At 50.4% G+C, this 25,620-nt stretch overlaps 1 protein-coding gene across 1 annotated transcript in view; it reads right to left on the reverse strand.

The window, feature by feature from the left end:
- Positions 1-25,620, reverse strand: part of LOC135551664 (protein FAM91A1) — a 117,982-nt gene that overhangs the window by 39,709 nt on the left and 52,653 nt on the right. Inside the window, exons 11-13 of the mRNA XM_064982842.1 lie at positions 24,246-24,358; positions 16,290-16,399; positions 4,924-5,042 (exon numbers count right to left, since the gene is read on the reverse strand). Of these exons, the coding sequence (XP_064838914.1) occupies positions 4,924-5,042; positions 16,290-16,399; positions 24,246-24,358 (342 nt within the window). The remainder of the gene's footprint in view (positions 1-4,923; positions 5,043-16,289; positions 16,400-24,245; positions 24,359-25,620) is intronic.

The following is a 25,620-nucleotide window of genomic DNA, read 5'->3' on the forward strand; positions in this document are numbered from 1 at the left end:
AGTCCACTGGTGGGTATGAATATCCCTGTGGGGACAGAGGGGAGGGGCTCCAGTCCCCTGTGGGTATGAATATCCCTGTGAGTGTGTTGTGTAGGGTAAGAGATGAATACCCCTCTGTAGGGGATAGAGGGGCTCCAGTCCCCTGGTAGGGTATGAGATGAATACCCTGTGTAGGGGATAGAGGGGCGTCCCTGGTGGGTGTGTTGTGTATACGGGGCCCAGTCCCATGGTAGGGTGTTGTGTAGGGGATAGAGGGGCTCCAGTCCCTGGTACGTCCCTGGGGATGAGTGTGTTGTGTATAGAGGGGCGTCCCCTGTGATACCCTCTGTAGGGGATAGTGGTAATATACCCCTCTGTAGGGGATAGAGGGGCTCCAGTCCCCCTGGTAGGGTAAGAGATGAATACCCCTCTGTGGGGGGATAGAGGGGCTCCCTGGTAGTCCCCCTGTAGAGTGTGTTGTGTATAGAGGGGCTCCAGTCCCCTGGTAGGGTGTGAATTCTGTAGGGGATAGAGGGGCTCCAGTCCCCTGGTAGGGTAAGAGATGAATACCCCTCTGTAGGGGACAGAGGGGCTCCAGTCCCCTGGTGGGTGTGTTGTGTAGGGGATAGAGGGGCTCCAGTCCCTGTGGGTGTGTAGGGGATAGAGGGGCCCCTCTGTAGGGGATAGTAGGGGCGTCCCTGGTAGGGTAAGTGAATACCCCTCTGTAGGGGATAGAGGGGCTCCAGTCCCTGGTAGGGTAAGAGATGAATACCCCTCTGTAGGGGATAGAGGGGCGTCCCTGTGAGTGTGTTGTGTAGGGGATAGAGGGGCGTCCCTGTGGGTGTGTTGTGTATAGAGGGGCGTCCCTGGTGAGTGTGTTGTGGGGATATCGTCCCTGTGAAGTGAATCCACCCCTTGTGTATAGAGGGGCGTCCCCTGGTGGGTGTGTTGTGTATACGTCCCTGTGAGTGTGTTGTGTATACGTCCCTGTGAGTGTGTTGTGTAGAGGGGCTCCAGTCCCCCTGGTAGTGAGTGTGTTGTGTATCCAGTCCCTGTGAGTGAGATGTTGTAGGGGATAGAGGGGCTCCAGTCCCTGGTAGTGTAAGTTGCATACCACTCTGTAGGGGATAGAGGGGCTGTGAGGGTATGAATGTGGATAGGGGGCGTCCCCTGGTAGGGTAGTGAATGTCTGTAGGGGATAGAGGGGCTCAGTCCCTGTGAGTGTGTTGTGTATACTCCAGTCCCTGTGAGTGTGAATACCCTCTGTAGGGGATAGAGGGGCGTCCCCTGGTAGGGTGTGTTGTGTATACGTCCCATGGTAGAGTGTCTGTTGTGTATACGTCCCTGGTAGGTGTATACCCCTCTGTAGGGGATAGAGGGGCTCCAGTCCCTGGTAGGGTGTGTTGTGTAGAGGGGCTCCAGTCCCTGTGAGTGTGTTGTGTATACGTCCCTGTGAGTGTGTTGTGTATAGAGGGGGCTCCAGTCCCTGTGAGTGTGTTCTGTATAGAGGGGCTCCAGTCCCCTGGTGAGTGTGTACCCCTCTGTATAGGGGCTCCAGTCCCTGGTAGAGTGTGTTGTGTATACGTCCCTGTGAAGTGAATACCCCTTGTGTATAGAGGGGCGTCCCTGTGAGTGTGTTGTGTATACGTCCCCCCTGGTAGGGTGTGTTGTGTATACGTCCCTGTGAGAGATGTGTTGTGTATACGTCCAGTCTGTGAGTGTGTTGTGTATAGAGGGCGTCCCTGTGAGTGTGTTGTGTATAGAGGGGCGTCCCTGTGAGTGTGTTGTGTATAGAGGGGCGTCCCTTGGTAGGGTGTGAATTGTGTATGCATCCCTGGTGAGTAAGTGTACCCCTCTGTATAGAGGGGCTCCAGTCCCCTGTGGTAAGTGTGTATACGTCCCTGTAGAGGGGCTCCAGTCCCTGGTAGAGTGTGTTGTGGGCTACAGTCCCTGGTGAGTGTGAATACACCTCTGTGTATACGTCCCTGGTAGGGTAGTGTACCCCTTGTGTATAGAGGGGCTCCAGTCCCTGGTGGGTGAGATGTTGTGGGGATAGAGGGGCTCCAGTCCCTGTGAGTGTGTTGTTTATAGAGGGGCTCGTCCCTGGTGAGTGTGTTGTGGGGATAGAGGGGCGTCCCCTGGTGGGTAAGTGAATTGTGTAGGGGATAGAGGGGCGTCCCTGGTGGGTAGTGTGTTGTGTATATAGAGGGGCGTCCCCTGTGAGTGTGAATTGTGGGGATAGAGGGGCGTCCCTGTGAGTGAATACCCCTTGTGGGGATACGTCCCTGGTAGGGTGTGTTGTGTATAGAGGGGCTCCAGTCCCCTGTGAGTGTGTTCTGTATAGAGGGGCTTCAGTCCCTGTGAGTGTGTTGTGTATAGAGGGGCTCCAGTCCCTGTGGTGTGAATACCCCTGTGTATAGAGGGGCTCCAGTCCCCTGGTAGTGTGCTGTGTACCCCTTTAGGGATAGAGGGGCCAGTCCCATGGTAGGGTATGAATACCCCGTAGGGGATAGAGGGGCTCCAGCCCCTGGTGTTAGTTCACTGTAAAGAGGGGCTCCAGTCCTCTGAAGACGTACACCCCTCTGTAGGGGATCCAGCTCCATCCCCTGGTAGGGTAAAGATGTACCCTCTGTGGGGGATAGAGGGGCTCCAGTCCCCTGGTAGGGTACGTGATACCCCTCTGTAGGGATAGAGGGGCTGAGTCCCTGGTAGGGTAAGGATGAATCTGTGGGGATAACAGGCTCCAGTCCCCTGGTTTAAAGATGAATACCCCTCTGTAAACTCAAGTCCCCTGGACCTTGTGGGGATAAGCCCCTCTGTAGTCCCAGTCCTGCTAGGTTTTCATCGTTCCCCTCTGTAATCAGGGCCCAGTCCCCTGGTATTGAATAGACCTGGGGGACACCAGTCCCTGTGGGTGTGTATACCCCCTGTAGGGTAAGATCAGGGACTGAGTTGGTAGGGTACCCCTCTGTAGGGGATACCAGTCCCTGTGGGTAAGAGATGAATACCCCTCTGTAGGGGATCTAATCAGGGACTGATTTAGTCCTGGTAGGGTAAGAGATGAATACCCCTCTGTAGGGGATAGAGGGGCTCCAGTCCCCTGGTAGGGTAAGAGATGAATACCCCTCTGTAGGGGATAGAGGGGCTCCAGTCCCCTGGTAGGGTATGTATACCCCTCTGTAGGGGATAGAGGGGCTCCAGTCCCCTGGTAGGGTATGAATACCCCTCTGTAGGGGATAGAGGGGCTCCAGTCCCCTGGTAGGGTAAGAGATGATACCCCTCTGTAGGGGATAGAGGGGCTCCAGTCCCCTGGTAGGGTATGAATATCCCTCTGTAGAGGGATAGAGGGGCTCCAGTCCCCTGGTAGGGTAAGAGATGAATACCCCCTGTAGGGGATAGAGGGGGGCTCCAGTCCCCTGGTAGGGTAAGAGATGAATATCCCTCTGTAGGGTATGTAAAGAGGGGCTCCAGTCCCCTGGTAGGGTAAGAGATGAATAGGGTAAGAGATGAATACCCTCTTTAGGGGATAGAGGGGCTCCAGTCCCCTGGTAGGGTAAGAGATGAATACCCCTCTGTAGGGGATAGAGGGGCTCCAGTCCCCTGGTAGGGTAAGAGATGAATACCCCTCTGTAGGGGATAGAGGGGCTCCAGTCCCCTGGTAGGGTAAGAGATGAATACCCCTCTGTAGGGGATAGAGGGGCTCCAGTCCCCTGGTAGGGTAAGAGATGAATACCCCTGTAGGGGATAGAGGGGCTGTAGGGGACCCCTCTGTAGGGGATAGAGGGGCTCCAGTCCCCTGGTAGGGTATGTATACCCCTCTGTAGGGGATAGAGGGGCTCCAGTCCCCTGGTAGGGTAAGAGATGTATACCCCTCTGTAGGGGATAGAGGGGCTCCAGTCCCCTGGTAGGGTAAGAGATGAATACCCCTCTGTAGGGGATAGAGGGGCTCCAGTCCCTTGGTAGGGTAAGAGATGAATACCCCTCTGTAGGGGATAGAGGGGCTCCAGTCCCAGGGTAAGAGATGAATACCCTCTGTAGGGGGATAGAGGGGCTCCAGTCCTGGAGGGTAAGAGATGGTAGGTAGGGCATACCCCCTCTGTAGGGGATAGAGATGGTAGGGTACCCCTCTGTAGGGGATAGAGGGGCTCCAGTCCCCTGGTAGGGTATGTATACCCCTCTGTAGGGGATAGAGGGGCGCCAGTCCTCTGGTAGGGTAAGAGATGAATACCCCTCTGTAGGGGATAGAGGGGCTCCAGTCCCCTGGTAGGGTAAGAGATGTATACCCCTCTGTAGGGGATAGAGGGGCTCCAGTCCCCTGGTAGGGTATGTATACCCCTCTGTAGGGGATAGAGGGGCTCCAGTCCCCTGGTAGGGTATGAATACCCCTAATACTACTACATCTAACACTACATGAACGAGAGTAACAAGGCTCTACGTATTTTACTGGTTTGTGACCCAATTACTCTGTTGTTAGGAAGGATCAGAATCAGCACTGTGGGGGGATATGTGCCTTTGTTACACCGAACATTGCATACAACGTCAGATTGGATTTAATCGCTGATCTGGAGATTGTCTGGCTGGACATGTACTTTCCCAAAACGAAAAAAAAAAAACGATTTGTTGGGGGTGTGTTACAAGCCGCCCAATCAGAATGCATTCTATGAAGGTCTTGAAATTGTGTTGTCAAACTGTAATGATTCTCTGGTGAAGGAAATCATTTTGTTAGGAGATTTCAATACTGATGTTTGCAAAAGAGTCGAGTAATAATCTATGGAATTAGTGATCATTTTTAAACATTTTGCAGAAAGAAGATTTTGAAAGATATATTGAAGTCACAGAACTGTTAGAATCAGAGGACTCACTGGAGAATAATAATAAAAAATCATGAGGAAGGTGGTGAGGGTTAGGGGTTAGGGGTCAGGGTTCAGAGGTTAGGGGACGTACTGGAGAGAGGTTCCCCATCATGAGGAAAGCGGTGAGGGTGGAGTCAAACAGGAAGGCGATCCTCTTGGTGGGTGGGGCAGCAGGACCAGGATTACTCAGGCTGCTCACACTGGTGTTATCTAACACACAGAGAGAGAAGAACTCATAATCCCATGATGCTGTGGATTGGAATGTATTGTTTTGCAAGACAACAACCTTAATACAGCACAGGCTACAGCCCTCCTACGTAGGGGCATTCTACTCAGGGGGTACGACTCTGGGGGGGATACCACCCAGGGGGATGCGACTCAGGGGATGCTACTCAGGGGGATGCGACTCAGGGGGGCAATACTCTGGGGGGATGCATACGACTCTGGGGGGATGCCTACTCTGGGGGATGCATACTACTCAGGGGATGCATGCTGTGGGGGATGCATGCTACTCAGGGGGGACACCACCAGGGGGATACTACTCTGGGGGGGAATACTACTCTGGGGATGCTACTCTGGGGGGCCAATGCTACTCAGGGGGGATGCTACTCTGGGGGAATACTACTCTGGGGGGAATACTACTCTGGGGGGACGTCCCTCAGGGGGGGAATACTACTCTGGGGGGATGCATACTACTCTGGGGGAATACTACTCAGGGGGGGATACTACTGGGGGATACTACTCAGGGGGATACGACCTGGGGGAATACGACTCTGGGGGGGTACGACTCTGGGGGGATGCATACGACTCTGGGGGATGCATACTAGGGGGATACTGGGGGGATACATACCACTCAGGGGGATGCAGGGGGATACCACGGGGGATACATACTACCTGGGGGATGCATACCACCAGGGGGGGATGGGGGATACGACTCTGGGGGATGCTACCTGGGGGGATACTACTCAGGGGGGATGCTACTCTGGGGGGGATGCTACTCTGGGGGGATGCTACTCTGGGGGGATACACTCTGGGGGATGGGGGGGATGACTCTGGGGGATGCGACTCTGGGGGATACGACCTGGGGGATGCGACCTGGGGGATACGACTCTGGGGGGATGCGACTCTGGGGGATGCACGACTCTGGGGGATACGACTCTGGGGGATGCATACTACTCTGGGGGGACCTGGGGATGCGACTCTGGGGGGATACGATGGGGGATACGACCTGGGGGATCTGACCTGGGGGATACCACTCTGGGGGATACACCTGGGGATGCATACTCTGGGGGGATGCATACCACCTGGGGGATGCATACGACTCTGGGGGATGCTACTCTGGGGGGAATACCACAGGGGGATACTACTCAGGGGGATACCACTCTGGGGGATACCACTCAGCTACCTACTCTGGGGGGATACTACTCTGGGGGGATGCATACCACTCTGGGGATGCATACACCTGGGGGGGATGCATACCACTCTGGGGGGATGCCACCAGGGGATACTACTCTGGGGGATGCTACTCTGGGGGATGCACTACTCTGGGGGGGATACCACCTGGGGGATGGTACTACTCTGGGGGATACTATGGGGGATACTACTCAGGGGGATACCACCTGGGGGATACTACTCTGGGGGATGCATACTCTCTGGGGGATATGGGGGATACCACTCTGGGGGGGGGATACTCCTGGGGGGATGCATAATCAGGGGGACACCTGGGGGATTCTCTGGGGGATGCATACTACTCTGGGGGATACTGCTCTGGGGGCATACTACCTGGGGGATGCTACCTGGGGGATACTACCAGGGGGGATACTACTCAGGGGGATACTACTTAATACTACCTGGGGGGATGCTCTCTGGGGGATGCTACTCTGGGGGGATACTCTCTGGGGGATACCACCTGGGGGACACCACCAGGGGGTTACCCACTCTGGGGATGCTACTCTGGGGGATTTTCACCACTCAGGGGGATACCACCCCTCTCAGGGGGATGCTACTCTGGGGGATGCTACCTGGGGGGATACTTGGACTGGGGGGGATGCCACCTGGGGGGATGCTACTCAGGGGGGGGATGCCACCTGGGGGGATGCTACTCAGGGGGGATGCTACTCTGGGGGGATACCACTCTGGGGGAGGATGCTACTCTGGGGGGATGCTACTCTGGGGGATGCTACTCTGGGGGATGCATTCAGGGGGGGATGCTACCTGGGGGGGATGCTACCTGGGGGGGGGGGGATGCCACCTGGGGGGATGATTCTCCTCTGGGGGGATGCCACTCTGGGGGGGGGATACCACCTGGGGGGGATGCCACTCTGGGGGGGATGCTACCTCAGGGGGATGCTACTCTGGGGGAGGATACTACTCTGGGGGATGCTACTCAGGGGGGAGGATGCTACTCTCAGGGGATGCCACCTGGGGGGGATGCTACTCTGGGGGGATGCTACTCTGAGGGGGATGCTACTCAGGGGGATGCTACTCAGGGGGGATGCTACTCTGGGGGGATGCTACTCAGGGGATGCTACCTGGGGGGATGCTACTCTGAGGGGGTGCTACTCAGGGGGATGCTACTCAGGGGGGGATGCTACTCAGGGGGATGCTACTCAGCGGGATGCTACTCAGGGGGATGCTACTCAGGGGGATGCATGCTACTCAGGGGGTGCTACTCAGGGGATGCTCCAGGGGATGCATGCTACTCTGGGGATGCATGCTCTGGATGCATGCTACTCAGGGGGATGCATGCTACTCAGGGGGATGCTACTCAGGGGGATGCATGCTACTCAGGGGGGGGTGTAGGGGGATGCTAGATGCATGCTACTCAGGGCATCACCAGGGGGATCCACTGGTACTACTCAGGGGGGATACTACTGAGGGGGGGATACTACAAAAAGGGGGATACTCCCTCTCTGGGGGGATGCTAGGGGATACTAGTCAGGGGGGATACTACCTGGGGGATCCACTCTGGGGGTTGCTACTCCAGGGGGTTACCATGCTACTCAGGGACGCCACTCAGGGGGAGGATACTACTCAGGGGGGATACTACTCAGGGGGAGGATACTACTCAGGGGATACTACTCTGGGGGATGCTCTCAGGGGGATACCACTCAGGGGGATACTCAGGGGGATACCACTCAGGGGGAGGATGCTACTCAGGGGGATGCTACCCCTACTTTACTCAGGGGATGGATACTACCAGGGGATACCACCTGGGGGATGCCACTCAGGGGATGCATGCTACACCAGGGGGATGTACCTGGGGGAGGATACCACCCTACTGGGGATACTACTCAGGGGGAGGATGATACTCAGGGGGATACTACTCAGGGGGAGGATACTCCAGGGATACCCAGGGGGATACTACTGGGGATACTACCCAGGGGAGGATGCTACTCAGGGGATGCCACCAGGGGGAATACCCCAGGGGGATACTTTAGGGGATGCCACTCAGGGGATGCCACCAGCGGGATGCCACTCAGTACTCAGGGGATGCCTGGGGATGCTACTCGGGGGAATGCCACTCAGGGGGATGCCACTCAGGGGATGCCCCTGGGGATGCCACCTCAGGGGGGTGCCACCAGGGGATGCTACTCAGGGGGATGCTCAGTCCACTCAGCGGATGCCACCCAGGATGCCACCAGGGGATGCATGCCACTCAGGGGGTGCCACTCAGGGACGCTACCCAGGGGATGCATGCCACTCAGGGGGATGCATGCTACTCAGGATGCATGCCACCTGGGATGCATGCCACCTGGGGGACGCCACCTCAGGGGACGCACACCAGGGGGTGCCACCAGGGGATGCCACCTCAGGGGATGCATGCCACCTCTGCCACTCAGGGGATGCATGCCATAGGGGACGGGGGGATGCCACCCAGGGGGATGCCACCTGGGGGATACCACCAGGGGGTACCAGGGGATGCCACCTGGGGGAACCACCAGGGGGACCCCTCAGGGGGATGCATACCACCAGGGGACGCACCACTCAGGGGGATACCACCTCAGGGGGACGCATGCCAGGATGCCCCTGGGGGATGCCAGGGGGATGCCACTATACCACCAGGGGATACCACCTGGGGATGCCACTGGAGGATACCACTCTGGGGATGCATGCTACCTGGGGGATGCATGCTACTCTGGGGATGCATGCCCTGGGGATGCATGCCACTCAGGGGATGCATGCTACTCTGGGGGATGCATGCCACTCCTGGGGGATGCATGCTAATCTGGGGGACGCATGCCACCTGGGGGATGCATGCCACCAGGGGACGCATGCCACCTGGGGGATGCATGCCACCTGGGGGATGCATGCCCTGGGGGTGCATGCCACCTGGGGATGCATGCCACCTGGGGGATGCATACCAGGGGATCCCCACCTGGGGGACGGTGCCACTCTGGGGGACGCATACCACCAGGATGCATGGGGATGCATGCCCCAGGGGATGCATGTACTCAGGGGGATGCATGCCACTCAGGGGGATGCATGCCACCAGTGCCACTTGGGGATGCCACCAGGGATACCACTCAGGGGATGCCACTCAGGGGATGCCTCAGGGGATACCACCCAGGGGGAGGATGCTGTATGCCACTCAGGATGCCACTCAGGGGGAGGATACTCTCAGGGGGATACCCCAGGGATACCACTCAGGGGGAGGATACTACTCAGGGGGATACTCACTCAGGGGGATGCATACCACCTGGGGGGATGCATACTACTCTGGGGGATGCTACTCAGGGGGATGCTACCAGGGGGAGGATACCCTGGGGGGATATTACCTGGGGGGATACTCAAGAGGGGGATGCATACTCCTGGGGGGATGCATCCACTCAGGGGGATACTACTCAGGGGATGCTACTCAGGGGATGCCACCTGGGGGGATGCATCCAGGGGATACCACTCAGGGGATGCTGCTCAGGGGGATGCTACCCTGGGGGATGCATACTACTCTGGGGGATGCATACCTCTGGGGATGCTACCAGGGGATGCCACTCAGGGGAGGATACCACTCAGGGGGATAATACCTGGGGGATGCATACCACTCTGGGGGATGCATACCACCTGGGGGGATGCATACCCCTGGGGGATACTACCTGTAGGGATACCACCTGGGGGATACCACACCTGGGGGATACTACCTGGGGGATACTACTCTGGGGGGATACTACTCTGGGGATGCATGCCACTCAGGGGATGCATGCCCCAGGGATGCATGCTACTCTGGGGGATGCATGCTACTCTGGGGGATGCATGCTACTCTGGGGGATGCATGCTACTCAGGGGGATGCATGCTACTCAGGGGGATGCATGCTACTCTGGGGGATGCATGCTACTCTGGGGATGCATGCTACTCTGGGGGCATGCACCTGGGGGATGCATCTCTGGGGGATGCATACTGTCAGGGGGATGCATGCTCTGGGGGATGCATGCTACCTTTGCATGCTACTCAGGGGATGCATGCTACTCAGGGGATGCATGCCACTCAGGGGATTGCACTCAGGGGATGCCACTCTGGGGATGCTACTCAGGGGATCACTCAGGGGATGCCACTCAGGGGATGCCACTCAGGGGATACCACTCAGGGGGAGGATGCCACCAGGGATGCTACTCCAGGGGGATGCCACTCTCAGGGGGAGGATACTGGGGATACACTGGGATACTACCCACTCGCTGGGATACCACTCAGGGGGATGCATACCACTCTGGGGGGATGCATACTACTCTGGGGGATGCTAATGCTACTCAGGGGGAGGAAACCACCTGGGGGGATATTGGGGGATACTGGGGGATGCATACCACCTGGGGGGATGCATACACCAGGGGATACCACTCAGGGGGATGCCCACTCAGGGGATGCTCAGGGGATGCATTACTATGCTACTCAGGGGGATGCTTGGGGGATGCATACTACTCTGGGGGGATGCATTACTCTGGGGGATGCAACTCAGGGGATGCTACTCAGGGGGAGGATACTACCAGGGGATAATACCTGGGGGGATGCATACTCTCTGGGGGGATGCATACTACCTGGGGGGGATGCATACTACCTGGGGGATACTACCTTGGGGGATACTACTCTGGGGGATACTACTCTGGGGGATACTTCATATTACTCTGGGGGGCATGCTACTCTGGGGGATGCCACTCTGGGGGGGATACTACTCTGGGGGATACTACCTGGGGATGCTACTCTGGGGGGATGCATACTACTCTGGGGGGATGCATACTACTCTGGGGATGCACTCAGGGGATGCTACTCAGGGGATGCTACTCAGGGGATGCCAATGCCAATGCTACCTGGAGGATGCTACTCTGGGGGATGCTACTCTGGGGGGATGCATTTTGCTACTCAGGGGATGCTACTCAGGGGATGCTTTGCACTCTGGGGATGCATACTACTCTGGGGGATGCATACCACTCTGGGGATGCATACCACCTGGGGGATGCATACTACCTGGGGGATGCATACTACCTGGGGGGATGCATACTACTCTGGGGGATGCAGACTACTCTGGGGGGATGCATACTCACCTGGGGATGCATACTACTGGGGGGATGCATACCACTCTGGGGTGATGCATACTACTCTGGGGGGATGCATACTACTCTGGGGGATGCATACTACTCTGGGGGATACTACTGGGGGGGATCAGGGGGATTACTCTGGGGGGGATGCTACTCTGGGGGGATGCTACTGGGGGGGATGCCACTGCTCAGGGGGATGCTGCTCAGGGGGATACTACTAAGGGGGGGGTACCCCATACACTGGGGGATGCTACTCAGGGGGATGCTACTCGGGGGGGATGCCACTCAGGGGGGATGCTCTAAACCACTCTGGGGGGATACTAATCTGGGGGAATACTACTCTTACCTGGGGGATACCACTCTGGGGGATACTACTCTGGGGGATACTACTCAGGGGCAGCAGGACCTCTGGGGGGAATACTACTCAGGGGGATACTACTAAGGGGGATACTTGGGGGATACTACTCATACTACCTGGGGGATACTCACTCTGGGGGATACTCACACTGGGGGATACTGCTCTGGGGGGATACCAACACACAGGGGGATACTACCTGGGGGGAAGGGGGATACTACTATGGGGGATACTACCTCCACACTGGGGGATACTGGGGGATACTACCTGGGGGATACTGGGGGATACTGGGGGGATACTTGGGGGGATACTTTGCAAGGGGGATACCACTGAGGGGGATACCACTGAGGGGGATATACCACTCAGGGGGATACCACAGGGGGATACTACTCAGGGGGATACTACTCCAGGGGGATACTCACTAAGGGGGATACTACTCTGGGGGATACTACACTGGGGGATACCACCTGGGGGGATACTACCCAGGGGGATACTACTCAGGGGGATTACCACCAGGGGGATACTACTCAGGGGGATACTACTAAGGGGGATACCACCTGGGGGATACTACTCTGGGGGATACTACTCTGGGGGATACTACTCAGGGGGGATACCACTCAGGGGGATACCACCAGGGGGGATACCACCAAGGGGGATACTACCTGGGGGATACTACCTGGGGGATACCACCTGGGGGATACCACACTGGGGATACTACTCTGGGGGATACTACTCTGGGGGATGGGGGATACATGGGGGGGATACTCTACCAGGGGGATACCACTGAGGGGGATACTACTCAGGGGATACCACTCAGGGGGGATACCACTCTGGGGGATACACTGGGGGATACTACTCTGGGGGATACCACTCAGGGGGGATACACTAAGGGGGATACTGGGGGATACTACACTGGGGGATACTACCTGGGGGATACTACTCAGGGGGATACTCACTCAGGGGGATACTACTCAGGGGGATACTACTCAGGGGGATACTACTAAGGGGGATACTACTCCAGGGGGATGCTACTCTGGGGGATACCACTCTGGGGGATACTACTCAGGGGGATACTACCAGGGGGGGATACTACTCAGGGGGGATACCACTAAGGGGGATACCACCTGGGGATACTACTCTGGGGGATCCCACTCTGGGGGATACTACTCAGGGGGATACTAGTCAGGGGGATACAACTGGGGGGATACACTCTGGGGGGAATACTACTCTGGGGGATGGGGGATACACCTGGGGGATAGTACCTGGGGGATACTCTGGGGGATACTACTCAGGGGGGATACTACCTTGCATACTCTGGGGGATACTACACTGGGGGATACCACTCTGGGGGATACTGGGGGGCCACTACTCTGGGGGGATACTACTGGGGGATACCACTCAGGGGGATACCACTCTGGATACTACTCAGGGGGATACTCACTCTGATACCACCTGGGGGGATACTACTCTGGGGGATACTCTGGGGGGATACCACCTGGGGGATACCACTCTGGGGGATACCACCAGGGGGATGCCACCTGGGGGGGATGCCACCTGGGGATACTACTCAGGGGGTCTGGGGGGGGGATGCTACCTGGGGGATGCTACTCTGGGGGATGCTACTGGGGGAGGATACCACTCTGGGGGATGCCACTCAGGGGATGCCACTCAGGGATACTACTCTGGGGGATGCCACTCAGGGGATGCATGCTGCTCCAGGGGGATGCTAATCTGGGGGATGCTACTCTGGGGGATGCATGCCACTCAGGGGGCATACTCTCAGGGGATACTACTCAGGGATGCTACTCAGGGGATGCCACCAGGGACTCTCAGGGATGCCACCAGGGGATGCCACTCTGGGGGATGCATGCTACTCTGCGGGGGATACTACTCAGGGGGATACAACCTGGGGATACTGGGGGATACCACTCAGGGGATACTACCAGGGGGATACCACCTGGGGATACCACTCTGGGGGATACTACTAAGGGGGATACTACTCAGGGGATGCTACTCAGGGGGATACTACTCAGGGGGATGCTACTAAGGGGGGGGATAATACTCTGGGGGGATGCATACTACTCTGGGGGATGCATACTACTCTGGGGGATACTACTCAGGGGGATGCTGCTACTCTGGGGGATGCATGGGGGATACTACTCTGGGGGGATACTACTCTGGGGATACTACTCCTGGGGGATGCATGCTACTCAGGGGGATGCTACTCTGGGGATGCTACTCAGGGGGATACTACTCAGGGGGATGATACTCTCAGGGGGATGCATACTACTCTGGGGGATGCATACTACTCTGGGGGATACACTCTAGGGGGATGCATACTACTCTGGGGGGATGCATACTACTCTGGGGGATGCACTCAGGGGGATACTACTCAGGGGGATGCATACTACTCTGGGGGGATGCATACCACTCAGGGGGGATGCTACTCAGGGGGATACTACTCAGGGGGATGATACTACTCTGGGGGGATGCATACTACTCTGGGGGATGCATACTACTCTGGGGGGATGCATACTACTCTGGGGGATGCATACTACTCTGGGGGGATGCATACTACTCTGGGGGATGCATACTACTCTGGGGGATGCATACTACTCTGGGGGGGATGCTACTCTGGGGGGATGCTACTCTGGGGGGATGCTACTCTGGGGGGATGCTACTCTGGGGGATGCTACTCTGGGGGGCATGCTACTCTGGGGGGATGCTACTCTGGGGGGGATGCTACTCTGGGGGGATGCTACTCTGGGGGATGCTACTCTGGGGGAGGATGCTACTCTGGGGGGGATGCTACTACTCTGGGGGGGATGCATACTCTGGGGGATGCTACCACTCTGGGGGGATGCATACTACTCTGGGGGATGCATACTACTCTGGGGGATGCATACTACTCTGGGGGATGCATACTACTCTGGGGGGATGCATACTACTCTGGGGGGATGGGGGGATGATACTACTCAGGGGATACTACTCAGGGGGATAATACTCTGGGGGATGCATACTACTCTGGGGGATGCATACTACTCTGGGGGATGCATACTACTCTGGGGGGATGCATACTACTCTGGGGGATGCATACTACTCTGGGGGGATGCATACTACTCTGGGGGATGCTACTCTGGGGGGATGCTACTCTGGGGGATGCATACTACTCTGGGGGATGCATACTACTCTGGGGGATGCATACTACTCTGGGGGATGCATACTACTCTGGGGATGCATACTACTCTGGGGGATGCATACTACTCTGGGGGATGCATACTACTCTGGGGGATGCATACTACTCTGGGGGGATGCATACTACTCTGGGGGGGATGCATACTACTCTGGGGGGATGCATACTACTCTGGGGGATACCACTCTGGGGGATACTACTCTGGGGGGATACTACTCTGGGGGATACTACTCTGGGGGGATACTACTCTGGGGGATACTACTCTGGGGGATACTACTCTGGGGGGATACTACTCTGGGGGGGGGGATACTACTCTGGGGGGATACTACTCTGGGGGGCTGCTATACTACTCTGGGGGATGCTACTCTGGGGATACCACTCTGGGGGATATGCTACTCTGGGGGATACTACTCTGGGGGATGCTACTCAGGGGGATACCACCTGGGGGATGCTACTCTGGGGGGATGCCACTCTGGGGGGGATGCTACTCTGGGGGGATGCTACTCTGGGGGGATGCTACTCTGGGGGATGCTACTCTGGGGGGATGCTACTCTGGGGGGATGCTACTCTGGGGGGGATGCTACTCTGGGGGGATGCTACTCTGGGGGGATGCTACTCTGGGGGGATGCTACTCTGGGGGGGATGCTACTCTGGGGGGGATGCTACTCTGGGGGGATGCTACTCTGGGGGGATGCTACTCTGGGGGGATGCTACTCTGGGGGGATGCTACTCTGGGGGGATGCTACTCTGGGGGGATGCTACTCTGGGGGGATGCTACTCTGGGGGGTGCTACTCTGGGGGGATGCTACTCTGGGGGGGATGCTACTCTGGGGGGATGCTACTCTGGGGGGATGCTACTCTGGCGGGGGTGCTACTCAGGGGGATGCTACTCAGGGGGATGCTACTCTGGAGGGGATGCTACTCTGGAGGGGATGCTACTCTGGAGGGGGATGCTACTCAGGGGGATGCTACTCTGGAGGGGATGCTACTCTGGGGGGATGCTACTCAGGGGGATGCTACTCTGGAGGGGATGCTACTCTGGAGGGGATGCTACTCAGGGGGATGCTACTCTGGAGGGGATGCTACTCAGGGGGATACTACTAAGGGGGATACTACTAAGGGGGGGATACTACTCTGGGGGGAATACTACTCTGGGGGGGATACTACTAAGGGGGATACTACTCTGGGGGAATACTACTCTGGGGGGATACTACTAAGGGGGATACTACTCTGGGGGGAATACTACTCTGGGGGGATACTAGAGGGGGGGGAATACTAGAGGGGATACTACTCAAGGGGATACAACACAAAGGTTATTTTGGGCAGCCTGGGCCAAAGCCAGGGCTTGTGGTGAGCTTTGGGTGGTAACAGTGGAGACTATCACCTTGGTCCTCCAGGCTGGTGGTGTCTGTGTCTGTAGCCGAAGATCCAGCCTCCATCACAGGACTCCCCTGTTCCCACGACAGCAGCATCTGTTTGGGATCCACTGTGCTCCTGGGACAGGGGGTGGTAAACCCCACACATACATTACACTGGGGCTGTGTGTGTGTGTGTGTGTGTGTGTGTGTGTGTGTGTGTGTGTGTGTGTGTGTGTGTGTGTGTGTGTGTGTGTGTGTGTGTGGTGTGTAGTGTGGGTGTGATTTATTAATGTGCTTCACAGTACTGTAATCTGGTTTTGTTTTGTGTCGTGCTTCATTTCCCCGTTGGTTTGGAGCTGCTTCCCTTTTACTCAGTCAACTTCAGTACAACATACAATGAAGTGCTCTCGAGACTTCGGTTGAACGATCTACAATCACGCCCCGACAAGGCAAATTAAATCCATGCCTCGCTGGAAGCCCCGCCTTCCACAGGCGATAACCCAGCTAGTACATAACGTTCTGAGAACCATATGTTTCTTAGAGCTTGGTGAGAGCGTGGCACGCAACCTTCCCGCAACGTTCTGGGAATTGTTCAGGATACCCAGCTAGCACTTAACGTTCTGAGAACCATGCGTCTTAGGTGGGAATTTCAGTGCTTCAGCATGTTTTCTGCAGGTCTCCTCGTGGTTCTATTTAAAGTCATGTTCTCAGAACATGAAGAAAACGTTCCATAAAAAAAAAAATCATTACTAACTTTCAAAGAACGGTTATGTTATTGTTATTTAAAAACATACGCCGAGTATACAAAACATTAACACCTGCTCTTTCCATGACCAGGTGAATCCAGGTGAAAGCTATGATCCCTTATTGGTGTCACTTGTTAAATCCACTTCAATCAGTGTGTTTGTGTGCCATTCAGAGGGTGAATGAGAAAGACAACAGATTGAAGTGCCTTTGAACGGGGTAAGGTAGCAGGTGCCAGGCGCACCGGTTTGTGTGTATTAAGAACCAGTGGTGGAAATTACTTAACTAAAAATACTTTAAAGTACTACTTAAGTAGTCTTTGGGGGGTATCTGTACTTTACAATTTATATTTTTGGCAACTTTTACTTCACTACATACCTAAAGAAACAAATGTACTTTTTCCCCGACACCCAAAAGTACTCGCTGCATTTTGACAGGAAAATTGTCCAATTCACACACTTATCAAGAGAACATTCCTGAGAGCATACCTGCTCATCCCTACTGCCTCTGATCTGGGGGACTCATTAAACACAAATGCTTCGTTTGTAAATTATGTCTGAGTGTTGGACTGTGACCCTGGCTATCTGTCAATAAAAGAAAACCCTGTCATCTGCTTTGCTTATTATAAGGAATTAAATAAATTATACATTTACTTTAGATACTGAAGTTAATTTAAAACTAAATACTTTCCTTAGGCTAGGGGTCCCGCTAGCGGGTCCCGCTAACTTTCGGTGAAACTGGAGGGCACGCAATTCAAATAACTAATCATAAAAATGATGGATTTTAAACATGTAGGTGCATGTGTTTTATATCGGTTGAAAGCTTAAAATCCTGTTAATCTAACAGCGCTGTCCAGTACAGTATACAGTACAGTATACAGTAGCTATTACAGCGAAAACACGCCATGTGATTGTTGGAGGACGGTGCCCCACATCTAAATACTTTTCCCCAGGCACAGGTTTCAAAAATTCACAAAAAGAGATTAAATATTCACTTACTTTTTAAAAATCTTCCTCTGATTTGTCATCCAAAGGGTCCCAGCTATAACATAGTGTTGTTTTGTTAGATTAAATCTTCCTTTATATCCCAAAAAGTCAGTTTAGTTGGCGCCATCAATTTGAGTAACCCACTCGTTCAACGGCCAGAGAAAGGAATCCAAAAATCTACCGCTAAACTTTGTTAAAACAAGTCAAATTACATTTCTATTGACTACTCAGATACCAAAAAATGTAATCAAACTATAATATTTATTACGGAAATATGTATGTTCAATAGGAAACCGATATTAGCAGGTGCGTCTTGTCTTCATCGCACGCCCAAACACGAATTTCCAAGAGTGTGTCCTTCTACTAAAATTCATATTTCTTATTCGTTTTGGAAGGTACAAGCCTGAAACCATGACCATAGACTGCTGACACCCTGTGAAGCCATAGGAATTGCATCCTGGGAGCTAGAATTCATTATGCCCCCAAAAAAATAACATCTGGTTGGTTTTTCTTTGGATGTTCTCGTTATATTCTCCTACATTATTTTAACATTTCTACAAACTTCAACGTGTTTTCTTTCCAATGGTACCAATTATACTGGGTGACTTTCACTTTGAAGTATGACAATTGAGTACTTTTTCAACCACTGTCAAGAACTGCAGTGCTGCTGTGTTTTTCATTCTCAAACAGTTTCCTGTGTGTATCAACAATGGTCCCCCACCCAGAGGACATCCAGCCAACTTGACACAACTGTTGGACGCATTGGAGTCAACATGGGTCAGCATCCCTGTGGAATGCTTTTGACTCCATGTAGAGTCCATGTCCCAACAAATTGAGGCTGTTCTGAGGGCAAAGGGGGGTGCAACGCAAATCTAGGAAGGTGTTCTTAATGTTTTGTACACTCAGTCTACATTTGGTTCTCAGCAACAACAAAACTCTCTATCCTCTCCTCTATCCTCTAAGTGTGTTCAGGTGGGTTGGCCACACTTGATCTTAATGAGTGCTTGTTTCCTTTGAAATGGGGTCTGTTTGAATAGACTAAAATTAACAGCTTTGTATGAGTTGAAGAAAATATGGCATGCAAGCTCCATCCTGGTGGTGCAGTGCACTAATTCCATGGCTAGAGAACAGAAGATCATAGGTTCATATCTCACTTATGCCGTGCCAAAATAAAAATAAAATTTGCTTGCATGATTAATGCCAAAGCAGATTCATATCCATGTGTACTATATGTGCTTGGAGTTCAAAACAGTTCAACCAAACTAAGCCAGCAGTGCTTTTAAAAGTCTTATTGAAACATGTTCTCAGAATGTTATTTAATTAACTTCAAAAAAACTATAATTTTCTTCATACAACATTAACAAAACATCCAAGGAAACCTTTCAGGGAACCATAGCAAAAATGTTCACAGAACCCCCCTGGAACCTGAGTAAAACATTCTCAGAACCTCCCTGGAACCATAGTAAAAGCATTCTCAGAACCTCCCTGGAACCATAGTAAAATGTTCTCAGAACCTCCCTGGAACCACAGTAAAACGTTCTCAGAACCTCCCTGGAACCATAACAAAAATGTCCTCAGAACCAGAGTAAAAACATTCTCAGAACCCCCTGGAACCATAGTAAAATGTTCTCAGAACCCCCCTGGAACCATAGTAAAATGTTCTCAGAACCCCCCTGGAACCATAGTAAAATGTTCTCAGAATCCCCCTGGAACCATAGTAAAAACTGTTCTCAGAACCACCCTGGAACCATAGTAAAAACTGTTCTCAGAACCTCCCTGGAACCATAGCAAAAATGTTCTCAGAACCTCTCTGGAACCATAGTAAAAACGTTCTCAGAACCTCCCTGGAACCATAGTAAAAACGTTCTCAGAACCTCCCTGGAACCAGAGTAAAAATGTTCTCAGAACCTCCCTGGAACCATAGTAAAAATGTTCTCAGAACCAGAGTAAACCATTCTCAGAACCTCCCTGCAACCTAAAAATGTACATTCACAGAACAGGCACTTCTTGATTAGAAACCGTTTTACCAGTCAGGAAACTTATAGCTTTGTTCCCAGAACCAATAGTAAACCAAACACATTTCCGGTTACCGGAACGCATTTTACCGCCTAAAGCGAGTGAGCCTCATTGTGACAACAGTACCCCCAGCTGTCCAATTAGGGCACCTCATTGATCACCAAGCCCTGGTACCCAGAGTGGGCCAGATTTTAGGCAAATCTTGGCACATAAACACTTTTTTCAACCCTGAGTTCCACAGTCCCATCATCAGCCTCTTTATAAGAAACCAGGAGCTGTCTGACTCCATCTCAGCAAATTCCATTTCTGGGTCTCGAGCTAGACACCCTTGCGTAACGCACTTCTCTACCCCACGGAGGAGGGTGTCCGGGTTCCGGGTCTGCTTAGCCAAATTTCGTCCTGGTCACAGTGTGTTTTCACCAGTGCCTACGCCTACTGGGGATGATGTCTTATGTGATGGAAGTTGTTCCCCTGGGGCTATTGTTGATACAGCACTTCCAGCGCTGAGTGCTAGCCACTCACCTGATATAGTGGTATAGTATTGTAGTGTGGTGATATAGTAGTGTGGTGATATGGTGGTATAGTGATATAGTAGTGTAGTGATATAGTGTTGTAGTAGTATAGTGATATAGTAGTGTAGTGATATAGTGTTGTAGTAGTATAGTGATATAGTGTTGTAGTAGTATAGTGATATAGTGTTGTAGTGGTATAGTGTTGTAGTAGTATAGTGATATAGTGTTGTAGTGGTATAGTGATATAGTGTTGTAGTGGTATAGTGATATAGTGTTGTAGTGGTATAGTGATATAGTGTTGTAGTGGTATAGTGATATAGTGTTGTAGTAGTATAGTGATATAGTGTTGTAGTAGTATAGTGATATAGTGTTGTAGTAGTATAGTGATATAATGTTGTAGTAGTATAGTGATATAATGTTGTAGTGGTATAGTGATATAGTGTTGTAGTGGTATAGTGATATAGTGTTGTAGTGGTATAGTGATATAGTGTTGTAGTAGTATAGTGATATAGTAGCGTGGTGATATAGTGTTGTAGTGGTATAGTAGCACAGTGATACAGTAGTATAGTGATATAGTAGTGTAGTGATATAGTAGTGCAGTGATATAGTGTTGTAGTAGTATAGTGATATAGTAGTGTAGTGATATAGTGATGTAGTAGTATAGTGATATAGTAGTGTGGTGATATAGTGATGTAGTAGTATAGTGATATAGTAGTACAGTGGTATAGTGTTGTAGTAGTATAGTGATATAGTAGTGTAGTGATATAGTGTTGTAGTAGCATAGTGATATAGTAGTATAGTGATATAGTAGTGTGGTGATATAGTAGTATAGTGATATAGTGGTGTAGTAGTATAGTGATATAGTGTTGTAGTAGTATAGTGATATAGCAGTATAGTGATACAGTAGTGTAGTGATATAATAGTATAGTGATATAGTGTTGAAGTAGTATAGTGACATATTGTTGTAGTAGTATAGTGTTGTAGTAGTATAGTGATATAGTAGTATAGTGATATAGTAGTATAGTGATATAGTGTTGTAGTAGTATAGTGATATAGTAGTGTAGTGATATAGCAGTATAGTGATAGTGTTGTGGTAGTATAGTGATATAGTAGTGTAGTGACATAGTAGTGTAGTGATATAGTAGTATGGTGATATAGTAGTATAGTGATATCGTGTTATAGTAGTCTAGTAGTACAGTGATATAGTGATGTAGTAGTATAGTGATATAGTAGTATAGTGATATACTAGTATAGTGATATAGTAGTATAGTTATACAGTAGTATAGTGATATAGTAGTATAGTGATATAGTGGTATAGTAGTCTAGTAGTACAGTGATATAGTGATGTAGTAGTATAGTGATATAGTAGTATCGTGATATAGTAGTATAGTGATATAGTGTTATAGTAGTCTAGTAGTACAGTGATATAGTGATGTAGTGGTATTGTAGCACAGTGATACAGTAGTATAATGATATAGTGTTGTAGTAGTATAGTAGTACAGTGATATAGTGTTGTAGTAGTATAGTAGTACAGTGATATAGTGTTGTAGTAGTGCAGTGATATAGTAGTATAGTAGTACAGTGATATAGTAGAATAGTAGTGCAGTGATATAGCGTTGTAGTAGTGTAGTAGTATAGTGATATAGTGTTGTAGTAGTATAGTAGTGCAGTGATAGTGTTGTAGTAGTATAGTAGTGCAGTGATATAGTGACATAGTAGTATAGTGATATAGTGTTGTAGTAGTATAGTAGTGCAGTGATATAGTGTTGTAGTAGTATAGTAGTGCAGTGATATAGTAGTATAGTAGTATAGTAGTACAGTGATATAGTAGTATAGTGATATAGTAGTATAGTAGTACAGGGATATAGTGTTGTAGTAGTACAGTAGTGCAGTGATATAGTAGTATAGTAGTATAGTAGTACAGTGATATAGTAGAATAGTAGTGCAGTGATATAGTGTTGTAGTAGTGTAGTAGTATAGTGATATAGTGTTGTAGTAGTATAGTAGTGCAGTGATATAGTGTTGTAGTAGTATAGTAGTGCAGTGATATAGTGATATAGTAGTATAGTAGTATAGTGAGAGTGTTGTAGTAGTATAGTAGTGTAGTGATATAGTGTTGTAGTACTATAGTAGTGCAGTGATATAGTAGTATAGTAGTATAGTAGTACAGTGATATAGTGTTGTAGTAGTATAGTAGTGCAGTGATAAGGTAGTGTGGTGATATAGTGTTGTAGTAGTATAGTAGTGCAGTGATATAGTAGTATAGTGATATAGTAGTATAGTGATATAGTAGTATAGTTATACAGTAGTATAGTGATATAGTAGTATAGTGATATAGTGTTATAGTAGTCTAGTAGTACAGTGATATAGTGATGTAGTAGTATAGTGATATAGTAGTATCGTGATATAGTAGTATAGTGATATAGTGTTATAGTAGTCTAGTAGTACAGTGATATAGTGATGTAGTGGTATTGTAGCACAGTGATACAGTAGTATAATGATATAGTGTTGTAGTAGTATAGTAGTACAGTGATATAGTGTTGTAGTAGTATAGTAGTACAGTGATATAGTGTTGTAGTAGTACAGTAGTACAGTGATATAGTAGTATAGTAGTACAGTGATATAGTAGAATAGTAGTGCAGTGATATAGCGTTGTAGTAGTGTCGTAGTATAGTGATATAGTGTTGTAGTAGTATAGTAGTGCAGTGATAGTGTTGTAGTAGTATAGTAGTGCAGTGATATAGTGACATAGTAGTATAGTAGTATAGTGATATAGTGTTGTGGTAGTATAGTAGTGCAGTGATATAGTGTTGTAGTAGTATAGTAGTGCAGTGATATAGTAGTATAGTAGTACAGTGATATAGTAGTATAGTAGTACAGTGATATAGTGTTGTAGTAGTACAGTAGTGCAGTGATATAGTAGTATAGTAGTATAGTAGTACAGTGATATAGTAGAATAGTAGTGCAGTGATATAGTGTTGTAGTAGTGTAGTAGTACAGTGATATAGTGTTGTAGTAGTATAGTAGTGCAGTGATATAGTGTTGTAGTAGTATAGTAGTGCAGTGATATAGTGATATAGTAGTATAGTAGTATAGTGAGAGTGTTGTAGTAGTATAGTAGTGCAGTGATATAGTGTTGTAGTACTATAGCAGTGCAGTGATATAGTAGTATAGTAGTCTAGTAGTACAGTGATATAGTGTTGTAGTAGTATAGTAGTGCAGTGATATAGTAGTGTGGTGATATAGTGTTGTAGTAGTATAGTAGTGCAGTGATATAGTAGTATAGTAGTACAGTGATATAGTAGTATAGTGATATAGTAGTATAGTGATATAGTAGTACAGTGATATAGTAATATAGTAGTGCAGTATAGTGATATAGTGTTGTAGTGGTATAGTAGTGCAGTGATATAGTGTTGTAGTAGTATAGTAGTGCAGTGATATAGTGTTGTAGTAGTATAGTAGTGCAGTGATATAGTGTTGTAGTAGTATAGTAGTGCAGTGATATAGTGTTGTAGTAGTATAGTAGTGTAGTGATATAGTGTTGTAGTAGTATAGTAGTGCAGTGATATAGTGTTGTAGTAGTATAGTAGTATAGTGATATAGTGTTGTAGTAGTGTAGTAGTATAGTAGTGTAGTGATATAGTAGTACACTGATATAGTATTGTAGTAGTATAGTCGTGCAGTGATATAGTAGTGTGGTGATATAGTGGTATTGAAGACCTACTTCAGTCTGTTGACAGAGGGGGCAGTCTTCCATGTGGGGTGGAGCTGCTCTGAGCTGAACGAGCTTCCTTTCTTCAGGGCAAAACCCAGGCGACAGTACATAGACACAGCATTCTGAGAGAGGGAGGGGAGAGGGGAAAGAGAGTGTGGGTGAGAGGGGGAGAGGAAGAGGAGAGAGAGAGAGAGGAAGAGGAGAGAGAGAACATTTTTTAAATTTTTTATTTTACCTTTATTTAACCAGGCAAGTCAGTTAAGAACAAATTCTTATTTTCAATGACGGCCCAGTGGGTTAACTGTCTGTTCAGGGGCAGAACGACAGATTTGTACCTTGTCAGCTCGGGGGTTTGAACTTGCAACCTTCCGGTCACTAGTCCAACGCAATGCACAGCCAGAAGCAGCCTTTTCCTAATCAATGGTATGCCATGAGAGTCAAACAGAACGTTGTCTGCCAAGTTAGAATCCAGATATATAATGAGGGAGAGAGAGAGATATATTGAGGGATAGATAGCGAGATATAATGAGAGAGAGAGAGAGATATTGAGGTATAGAGAGAGAGAGAGATTGAGGGAGAGATATAATGAGGGAGAGAGAGAGAGATATTGAGGTATAGAGAGAGAGAGATTGAGGGAGAGATATAATGAGGGAGAGAGAGAGATATTGAGGTATAGAGAGAGAGAGAGATTGAGGGAGAGATATAATGAGGGAGAGAGAGAGATATTGAGGTATAGAGAGAGAGAGAGATTGAGGGAGAGATATAATGAGGGAGAGAGAGATATTGAGGTATAGAGAGAGAGAGAGATTGAGGGAGAGATATAATGAGAGAGAGAGAGAGATATATTGAGGTATAGAGAGAGAGAGAGATTGAGGGAGAGATATAATGAGGGAGAGAGAGAGAGATATAATGAGGGAGAGAGAGAGAGATATATTGAGGTATAGAGAGAGAGAGATTGAGGGAGAGATATAATGAGGGAGAGAGAGAGAGAGATATTGAGGTATAGAGAGAGAGAGAGATTGAGGGAGAGATATAATGAGGGAGAGAGAGAGAGATATTGAGGTATAGAGAGAGAGAGAGATTGAGGGAGAGATATAATGAGGGAGAGAGAGAGAGATATAATGAGAGAGAGAGAGAGATATTGAGGTATAGAGAGAGAGAGAGATTGAGGGAGAGATATAATGAGGGAGAGAGATATTGAGGTATAGAGAGAGAGAGATTGAGGGAGAGATATAATGAGGGAGAGAGAGAGATATTGAGGTATAGAGAGAGAGAGAGATTGAGGGAGAGATATAATGAGGGAGAGAGAGAGAGATATTGAGGTATAGAGAGAGAGAGAGATTGAGGGAGAGATATAATGAGGGAGAGAGAGAGATATTGAGGT

This window comes from Oncorhynchus masou, chromosome 13 (genome assembly GCF_036934945.1).
Source record: "Oncorhynchus masou masou isolate Uvic2021 chromosome 13, UVic_Omas_1.1, whole genome shotgun sequence".
NCBI classification, from domain to species: Eukaryota; Metazoa; Chordata; class Actinopteri; order Salmoniformes; family Salmonidae; genus Oncorhynchus; species Oncorhynchus masou.